This window comes from Tenrec ecaudatus, chromosome 6 (genome assembly GCF_050624435.1).
Source record: "Tenrec ecaudatus isolate mTenEca1 chromosome 6, mTenEca1.hap1, whole genome shotgun sequence".
Classification (NCBI taxonomy): Eukaryota; Metazoa; Chordata; class Mammalia; order Afrosoricida; family Tenrecidae; genus Tenrec; species Tenrec ecaudatus.
In genome coordinates, this window is record NC_134535.1 from 78194963 (window position 1) to 78205250 (window position 10288).

A 10288-nucleotide genomic window follows, 5' to 3' on the forward strand; every position below is an offset into this window, starting at 1 on the left:
CACAGTTTTTAGAGAATGTGGTAGGAAAAATTAACTTCCTTATATACTTTGATCCTGCTTTAGAGAAACTCAGTCACAGACATGGAAGAAAGGGCTTGGAAAACATCTAATTGAAGTATGTGACAGGTGAAAGACTCGAGGGGAGCAAGCCTACCTGACATACATAGGCATTTCAAGTTTTATTTAATTGTTCACACCAACACAAAGAAACACTCAATGATGTTTCAGAGTCCTGACAACTCCATGTCACTGCAGTTTTGCTTAGAAAACAAAGAAAATCTATTTCATTTATTTGTAGAAAACAATGCTTTCTGGAGCAAGTCTTTGAAGGCTTGTTTTACTTGCTGGTTCCTCAGGGAGTAAATGAAGGGGTTGAGCATGGGCGCCACAGAGGTGTTGAGAATAGCCACTCCTTTGGTTACTGATGCCTTTTCTTTCGCGGAAGGGTTGGCATACATGAAGATGCAGCTCCCATACGAGATGGAAATGACAATCATGTGAGAGGAGCAAGTGGAGAAAGCTTTCTTCCTCTGACTGGCAGAGGGGATTCTCAGAATAGTCCTGATGATGTACATGTAGGATAAAATCACTAATGCTAAGGTGAATAGCAACGTAACCAAAGCAAAGTAAAAGCCAATTACTTCTAGGAGCCATGTATCTGAGCACGATAGTTGTAAGAGTGGAAAATAGTCACATGCAAAGTGGTCAATAACATTGGAAGCACAGTAATCCATCTGGAGGAGAAGCATAAGGGGTGGGAAAATGGTTAGAAACCCCCCCAGCCAAGCACATAATACAAGCAAGGTGCAGAGCTTCCTGCTCATGATGGTTGTGTAATGCAGGGGCTTGCAGATGGCCACATAACGGTCATAGGACATGGCTGTGAGAAGGAAAAATTCGGTCACTCCCATAAATATAAAGAAAAAGAGCTGAGCTGCACAGCTGTTGTAGGAAATGGTCTTATCTCTGGTGATAATAGCCCCCAGAAATCTAGGGATGCAAACTGTTGTAAAGGAGATTTCTAAGAAGGAGAAATTCCGGAGGAAGAAATACATCGGGGTCTGCAGATGGGAGTCCACCAAGGTTAGGGTGATGATAGTCATGTTTCCAGTGATGCTTAGAATATACGTGATGAACAGAAAGAGGAAAATCACAATCTGAAGGTCAGGATCATCAGAAAGGCCTAAGAGGACAAACTCTGTGATCACACTGTGGTTGTTCATCTCTCTCTCATTGTCCTTTAAATCTTCTTTTAAGTATATGAAAGATATGATACATAATGTTCACCATCATAATCATCAATAGAGTTCTGAAATGTCCCTTATAGTCCATTTTTCTTACATTTAATATCTTGCTTATGTCATTTTAAAAATATTTATTCTTTTATTTTTAAAACACCACAGCAGTTAAGAAATATTCACAAAAGAGACCACAATTTTGAGAGATGGTAAATAATTCTCACTTTTTATTTAGCTTATGCAAAATATAATTTCATTTTTGTTGAGAGACATAGAAAGTACATAGCTATGGGTAATGTATGTATTCATTGGTTCTATCTCCTAAAAACAAAAATGGGTGAGTTTAAGCTCATCAAAAAGCAAAAGTAAAATTTAAAATACTAAAATCATAATTCATTATCAATATGAGGATATATTAAAACATATATTATATTCTAACATATATCAGATTCTAACATAATATAAGGAATGAGGAAGTGTACTTTATTTTTAACCATAAGAATGATAGATCTAATTATCAACATAATGTGAGAACACTATATATAGTCTCTATAAATAGAGTAAATACTATAATTGATTAATAAATAATATAAATTCAATTACTCACTTAATGATTAGTCAAATTATTCCATTATATTCCTCCATGGTTCCTATGACTTGATATATTTGTAAATGTACACGTTTATATATAAACAATTTTTTGAACAAAAATTGGGAGAATCTATTCATTTTCTGCTGCAATAAAGCACATATTGGAAAATTGCCTCTAATTTTAGTATCTTGAGCACTACTCAGTTCATTTTCATGTAAGTATTCATTTTCTTCATTTATTAAAATTTATGGAAAAATGTTTCCCTTTTTGTAATTCTGTTCCACAGTTATCTATTCCATGAAGATGCTCATTCGAGTAGGTAACCCAGAAGAGCGTCGACAACCTTCCGCCGTTTGTCCTAACCTACTCAGTCCACGGCTATTGAGCTGCTGCTTTGAATTGATATACTTTTCACTTTGCTGGGTCTACTATAGTCCTGGCAGCTATTAGCTCCAATTTCACATAGGCAAATTCCAGTTATTGAATATGGATTGTAAAATCTTACCCTTCCCGTCAGAAACTAGTAAAGTTCGTACTAGTCAAATTTGATGTTATTATTTTTCCATTTTAGGATGACGTAAAGGAAATATTTCAGGAAATAACAATGGAAATTTTCAAATGTGAAAGCTACATTAAAATACCATTCAATAATTGTGATCTAGAACTAATATTCAAAGCAAAGTATGACATAAGACCACCCTAGGTATTAAGAGAATGAATCTTAAACTAAGATCAGATTTCCCCTGGTTATCGTTATATCTCAAAATGCCCGAAGCATACTTGTCTAAGTTTAGCAAAGGCTTTGTACCCACCTCTTGGCAACAACACAAAGTCCAGGTCACATCTCTACTATATTATTAGACCACAGGGAATTCTAGAGGGAGCTCTGAGATTTCTCAGGATCCCATAAGTCCTTTCTATAGTGGATCTCCCTTGAGAAGTTACATTCATCTTTGGATCCCACAGAGAACTTAACATGGTGACTTCTACATAATATTTGCTTCCTTTAATAAGTCACTTGATATGCACTGATATTTACAACTTTATTCATAAATAATAAAACAAGTATGGAATTACTTTCCTACAAAATGTTTTCTAGATACTTAGCAATAGATATACAGGTAAATATTAAATAAGATTGTAACACACATACAAAAAAGGCAAATTAAAAGAGACAAATATTAAGAGTAGAGTTTTCCATGAGCTGGTGAAAGGAGAGGATGAGGAGTTAGTGTTTATAGGTTATGGTTGCTACTTGGAATGATGTGGCATGCTTTTCTAATAAACTATGATCTATGCATCAATATTAATCATCGCTAAATGAACTGCCTCACCACTTATGTCACTATAAAGGGATTTCTCAATATTTTACAAAAATAAAACATTCTCAGGTTTTTATGCAGAAGAACCCCAGACCCCCTGCCTTCCAGGCAATTCCACCTCTTAGCAACCCGATAGTGTTGTTAGGTGCAGTCCAATGGGCTTCCACTCATAGCAGCCCTGTGCACACAGAACGGAAGCCTGCTTGGTTCTGCACACACACCCGCCCCCACAATCACTATGTTTGAGCCCATTCTTGCCACTCAGTCGGGCATATCCATGAGTGTCTTTCGCTTATTCAGTGGCCTATCACTTAGACAAACAGGACGTACTTTTCATTGTCTTTTCTCTCATGCTAACATGCTCAAAGTACCTGGGGTAAGCCTCACCAAGCTCATTTCTAAGGAGAATTCTTGCTATCTTTCCATGTCAGAGGTATTTGCTTTTATGGCAGTCCACAGTACATTCAATAATCTTTGCCGACACCAGAGTACAAATACCTGGCTTCTTTGGTCTTGTTTCACATGCCTAGGAAGTGATTGAAAATACTGTGGCTTAGATTTGAAGCCCCTTAGCCTTCAAAGTTTGTCCTTATTCATGAACACAATTATTATTTTTATTTATTTTTACATTATTTTATTTGGGGCTTGTACACCTCTTATCACAATCCATACATACACCCATTGTCTCAAGCACATTTGTACATAAGTTGCCATCGTTTTCAAAGTATTTTTCTTCTACTTGAGTCCTTAGTATCAGCTCATTTCCCCCTCCCCCATCCACCTTCCCTCATGAATCCTTGATCATTTATAACAATAGTTTTATCATGTCTTGCACTGTCTGATGTCTCCCTTTACCCCCATTGACTGGTGTCAATCCTCTTGGGAGGGGGTTATATGTAGATCATTGTGATCTGTTCCCCTTTTCTCCCCACACCTTCCCCTTCCCTTCCTGGTATGGCTACTCTCAATATTGGTCCTGAGGAGTTTATCTGTCATATATTGCCTGTATTTCCAGCTCTTATCTGTACCCATGTGCATGCTCTGGTGTAGCCAGATTTGTAAGATAGAATTAGAGTCGTGTGCACATTTTCAAATGCAATACATCATTTAGCTTCTCGACTGCTATTTCCATGTGCTTTGATTGGGAACCAAGTGAAAACAAAACCTTTGGCAACTGATTGTTTCTCCGTTTGCTATGTTGATGTCTACTGGTCCTGTTGTCAGGATTTGGTTTCCTTTACATCGAGTTGCAATCCATACAGAAGCTTTTAGTCTCTTAGAGTCATCAGCAAATGCTTTAAGTCATCCTGGCTTCCAGCAGGCTGTGTCATCTGTGTGTTACGCACTCTTAATAAGCTCTGATCCTGATGTTCGATTCTTCTTCATATAGTCCAGCTTCTCACATGGTTTATTGTGAGGAGCTCGACTATGCAGATTGAAGAAGCATGGTGAAAGGAAACCACCCTGACACACACCTTTCCTGACATTAAACCTCTCCACATTCCCTGCCTCTTGGTCCATGCATCGATGTCACATGGGGAGCATGAGATGGTCTGGATTTCCTATTCCTCTCAACATTTTCCTAGTTTGTTATGAGTCACACGGCCAAATGCTTTTGCATAGTCAAGGAAACACAATAAGCATCTCTCTGGATTCTCTGCTTTCAGTCAGGACCCACCTGATGTTCATAACACTATCTCTCTTCCACATCCTCATCGGAATGTTCTTTGAATTTCTGGCAGTTCCTTGTTTGTGATTTTTTTCTTTCTTTCTTTTTTTGCTATTTCCTTTGTTGCAACCTGGATTTCTTCAGCATGTTTGGATACTGATCATATGTTTCTTTTTAAAATAGTTGATTATCAACTAATATTTTTTGTATAGTGACTCTGTAGTTACTCTATCATTTAATAATTTGCCCATTACATCCTTCAATAGTTTAATTAAAGCCTGGGTGTTTTTTTTTTTGTTTTCTTTCTTTCAGCTTGGTATATGCTGAGCACGTTCTTCCTTGCTGGCTTTCTAACTCCAAGTTTTTGCACTTTTCATGATAATACTTTATTTTCTTGGGCTGACCTTTGACATCTTTTATTGTGCTTTTGCTTCATCATTCTTTCGTTTGCTTTAGCTACTGTATATTTAAGAGCAAGTGTCAGTCTCGTGATATCTGTTTGATCTTTTCTTTCTTTCTTGTCTTTTTATGATCTTTTGCTTTCTTCCTGTCTGATGTTCGTGATATTATTGCCTAACTCATTAGGTCTTGTGTAATTAGTATTCAATATGTCAAATCTGTTCTTGAGATATTTTCTACATTCAGATGGGTTATATTCAGGGTAATATTTAGGCTTTTATGAAATTGTTTTATTGTCTTCCATTTCAACCTAAACTTACATGTGAACTTACAAATTCTGACCCACAGTTGGCTCCTGTCTTTATTCCAGTCCCTTTTATCAAGCTTAGAGGACCTCTGGTTTCATAGTGGTCATGTTTCATGCTGTGATACCTGAGGTTGACAGTTCAAAACCACCAATGGCTCTGTGTTAGTCTGTGTAGACTAGAGAAACAAATTGATAGACACTCATATGTGTATAAAAATAACTTTATATAAAGAGAAATTATATATTAAGAAAATATCCCAGCCCAGTCCCGATGAAGTCCATAAGTCCGATATTATCATATATACTGATACCAATCTATAAAGCCCTCTTCAGACTCATGAAACACATGCAATGATGCTGAATTCAGGAAGATCACCGGCCAGTGGCTGGGAAGTCTTGTGACTTCAGTGGCAGTACAAGTATGTCAACGCTGAAAGGGATGTCCATGTGGCTCCTTCAGCTTCAGGGCTCCTTGGGAGAAACATGGGGCTTCATGTTCCATAAGGAGTTACAGTCTTAGAAACTCATGGGGGATGTTTACCTTGAAAGATAGGGTCCCTATGAGGCATTGTCTCGATAGCAATGAGTTTCATTTAGAGTTTGTTTGTTTTTTCCTAACAGGAACATTTTGATATTAATAAAAATTCACAATTAATTTGTCCAGATCTGAAGCTGTAATTAATTACATTTAAAAAAAATCATTTTATTGGGGGCTCGTAAAACTTATCACAATTCATACGTACATCCATTGTGTCAAGCACGTTTGTACATTTTGTTTTCTAATATCGAGCTTACCATTTGCCTCTTCCCACAGATACTTTATATTTGATTCCTGCATAATCTGTCTGGTGAGGTCGATGTATAGAGTTTCTGTTTATATTGTTTCCAAAGGTATTTCCAATGAATGTCAGGGGAAGCCAGCCCCTAACACATCATTACGGGTCTGGTAGGCACAATTGTACAGCGATAATAAGTAACGATCATAGTAAAGTTACAGAGAGCATGAGAGATAGAAGACAAGTATTGAAATAAATGGAGTCAGACACGATCCATGGCAGCGTGTTCACCTCAGCCCTGCTTGGTGCTCCACGTGGAAGGAGAGAGCACGCTTAATGCTAGCCCAGGCTTTTTATCTTCTCTGGGGACGTGCAAGCCCCCTAATTACAGGTGAGGACATACGTCACAGGAAGGGGTTGTGCTATAGGTAACACAGTAATGAGAGGGGGTGATCTAGGGGTGTTCACGTAATAGGAAGAGGAGGGATTGGGGGTATACATATGGCAAGGTGGGTGGATCCTAGATTTAGGATGGCAACTTAACTTTGGATGTCACAGAGCCAGTTTTGCCTGTTACCTGGCTCAACTGATAGAGACCATTATTGGTAGGGTGTGAACTCTTGGTCACAGGCCTCAGGGAGAAATAGTTTGTTGTCCCCAACAGCATGGAGCCAGGCCTACCCTGTAGTCTGGTGATTAACTGCCCTCAGGGAGGATGTCTGTAAGCGTCTGACCTCCCCCCACAAATGAAGAAGTGGTTGAACTGGCAACATTCTATCAAAAGATTTCCAGATTCATTTCAATCAACAAGGCTGTTTTCCAATTACTGTTCCTTCCTCTTCATTTCCAGCTTTCCCATTCCAATCACCCAATGTATCTTGATGGAATGTTTGATCAATTTTGAGTTGAAAATAATGGTAGCAACCTTGTTTCTTTATCACGAGCTTTAGAAATTAGTTTGCAAATTTGAATAATATTTGCATTGACTGGACTTCTCTGTAGGCATATAGATATTATACTGTCACAGACATCATTGTATTTCAAGAATGATCTTGAATTTTTTTATGATGAATGTGCCACCATTCTTCTTAAATTTTTATTTCCAAGCACAGTAAAACCATAAGATTTTCTGATTATAAATGGCCAGTACTAGTCCATTTCAATTTACTAAGACCCAGGATATCAATTTTTATTCCACTTACAATTCATAACTCTGATAGGAAGTAAGTTGAGACTCAATTCATGACTTCCATCTAAGATTCTCAATATCATTCAAATTTCTGTCCCTTTATTTTTCCCAGCCAATTCTGTACTAACATTCATGAATTAATGTAGGAGCATCATTGATAATTTTAGACTACTGATTAGAATTTGAGTCTTTGCTACTATTTCAAAATTGATGAAATTTATATTACTTCTTTGCATTCTGATTTTAACATCAAGGGAAAAATTCACAGATAAATACAAACACATCTTCCCTAATTATTTTAACCATTTATTATTAAATTAACAGAAGAGCATTTTTAACAGATTCATCTGAGTTTTCTATATAGCAAATAAATTCATTTATTGTTAATATTGTATTTTCTACACACTAGCATTATTTCTAAGGCAAAAATTAAGTGATATGTCCTCATTTCCAACTAGTCAGACCTTGATAAGATCTCTAAATTATTATTTTTAACTACTGACATTAAGAAAGAATTTATCTTCTGATAAATAGCAGTAAATGAACTAATCTTTGGAATCTGACATTATTTCAACATCAGTGTATATACAAGCATTGAATGTATGCATGCACACATTCAGGTGTACATATGTGTATGCATATATGTGAATATGTAGCTATGTAACAAACGCCCACCCTATGCACTGAGAAAGAGCAATTGCTAGATTTTCAAAATACCTATTTAGCACTTGTATTTATAGACATAAATGGCTAACAATATAGCTTTTTATAAACAGATAAATTACATGGTCTCTTCATTTTAAAATGAATACCAATTTTTCATTTTTTAATTATCAAGCAAAAAGATTGGCATATTTCTTAATGCATATGACATTTTGCAGGTTTGGAAAAACCTTGTCTATATGTACTAGGGAATTGCAAGATTAGGAGAGAAAATTTTGACTGAAATAGTGACAAATCAAAAAACTCTATTCTATGTACAATAAATAAAATCATATCTATACTTTTATGTTGGCTCTTGTGCTCTACAGCTCATTGCTTTTAAAAGACATCTATAATTGCAAAATTATTTTTATTGCAGAATTGTGATAAACAGAACTATATGTAAATATAAGGAATAGAAATGTATAAAATAACTGTGCTAAAATGAATGAAAAATACAAATATGTCTGTGGACTATTAGAAAAAATTCATGAAAAGAAATGAAAGGGGCCATCATGATTTCAACAACCTACAAAAATGACATATAGACTTTAAATTGTCCTTATATGTGCCTGTGATTCCAGACATGATGTATTGACATTTGCTTATAAAAAAATGCAATCTTCCTTGTCATGTCCATGAAGGCTTGCTTGACTTGTTGATTCCTTAGACTGTAAATAAAGGGATTCAACATGGGAGCTACTGAAATATTTAGCAAAGATACACCCTTGCGCAAAGGCACTGTCTCTTTTGCTGAGGGCTTAATATACATGAAAATGCAGCTACCAAAAGAGATGGAGATGACAATCATGTGGGAAGAACATGTGGAAAAGGCCTTTGTCCTCTGGCTCCTGGAAGGGATTCTCAAAATTGTTCTGATGATAGAGACGTAAGACAGAATTATTAATGTCAAAGTGAACATTAGAGTAAACACAGCACAGGAAAAGCTCATTAGATCTAGGAATTTTGTGTCTGAACAAGAAAGTTGGAGGAGGGGAACATAATCACAGGCAAAATGGTCAATGATGTTAGAGCGACAGTAGTCAAACTGTAAGAGCAACAGGAGCCCAGGGAACACGATGAGGAATGAAGTCAGCCATGAAGAGAAGACCAGCAGTGTGCAGACTCTCCGATTCATGATGGTCACGTAATGCAGGGGTTTGCAGATGGCCACATACCGATCATAGGACATGGCAGCCAGAAGGTAAAACTCGGTGGCTCCCAAGAGAATTAAAAAAAATAACTGAGCCATGCAATCATTGAAAGAAATAGTTTTATCTCCTGTGATAATGGTGTGCAGGAACTTGGGTATACAAACCGATGTGAATGAAACTTCTAACAAGGAGAAATTCCTCAGGAAAAAATACATAGGGGTTTGTAGGTGTGCATCTGACAGGGTAAGGGTGATAATGGTCAAGTTCCCTGTGATGCTGAGCATGTAGGTGATGAACAGAAAGATGAAAATCGCAATCTGAAGGTTTGGGTCATCTGACAATCCCAGGAGGATGAACTCCATGGTTGCTGTATGGTTTTTCATTGTTCGGTTACTTGTTTATTTCTCTCTTGGCAGATCTATGGAATGAAGCACAAAGAACACACTGGAAGTAAGAGAACATTGACAGACTATCCAAGTGTAGAAGGGGAAGTTGGCTGAGATAGTATGCTATTTCACATTTAGGGGAATTTTAAACCATGTACATAATGCTTCCATGTTTTCTTTTTCTATTTTTAAAAATCATTTTATTGGGGCTCATACAACTCTTATCACAATCCATACATACATCAATTGTGCAAACCATCGCTATACATTCGTCGCCCTCATTGTTCTCAAAATTCGCCTTCCGCTTGTGTTCCTGGAATCAGCTCATTTTCCCTTTTTCTCTCTATCTCCCTCCCCCTTCCCCCCTTCCCCATCCCTCATGAACCCTTCATAATTTATAAATTATTATTTTATCTTATCTTACACTGCTTGGCATCTCCCTTCACCCACTTTCTTGTTCCCATCCCCCAGAGAGGAGGTTATATGTAGATCCTCGAGATTGCTTCCCCCTTTCTACTTCACATCCCCCTACCCCCGGTATCACCACTCTCACC

The 10288-nt window shown here is 37.0% G+C and overlaps 2 protein-coding genes across 2 annotated transcripts; both read right to left on the reverse strand.

The window, feature by feature from the left end:
* Window positions 1-284: 284 nt before the first annotated feature.
* LOC142450968 (olfactory receptor 6C3) lies at window positions 285-1223 on the reverse strand. The gene has a single exon (XM_075552902.1). It carries the CDS (start codon window positions 1221-1223, stop codon window positions 285-287), a length of 939 nt encoding a protein of 312 aa, XP_075409017.1.
* Window positions 1224-8756: 7533 nt separating this feature from the next.
* LOC142451479 (olfactory receptor 6C1-like) lies at window positions 8757-9731 on the reverse strand. The gene has a single exon (XM_075553271.1). The coding sequence runs from the start codon at window positions 9729-9731 to the stop codon at window positions 8757-8759; it is 975 nt and encodes a 324-aa protein (XP_075409386.1).
* Window positions 9732-10288: the final 557 nt, after the last annotated feature.

Bases quoted from the DNA above. Each gene is read 5' to 3' on its own strand.
- LOC142450968 (XM_075552902.1), bottom strand. From the start codon at position 1,223: ATGAACAACCACAGTGTGATCACAGAGTTTGTCCTCTTAGGCCTTTCT.
- LOC142451479 (XM_075553271.1), bottom strand. From the start codon at position 9,731: ATGAAAAACCATACAGCAACCATGGAGTTCATCCTCCTGGGATTGTCA.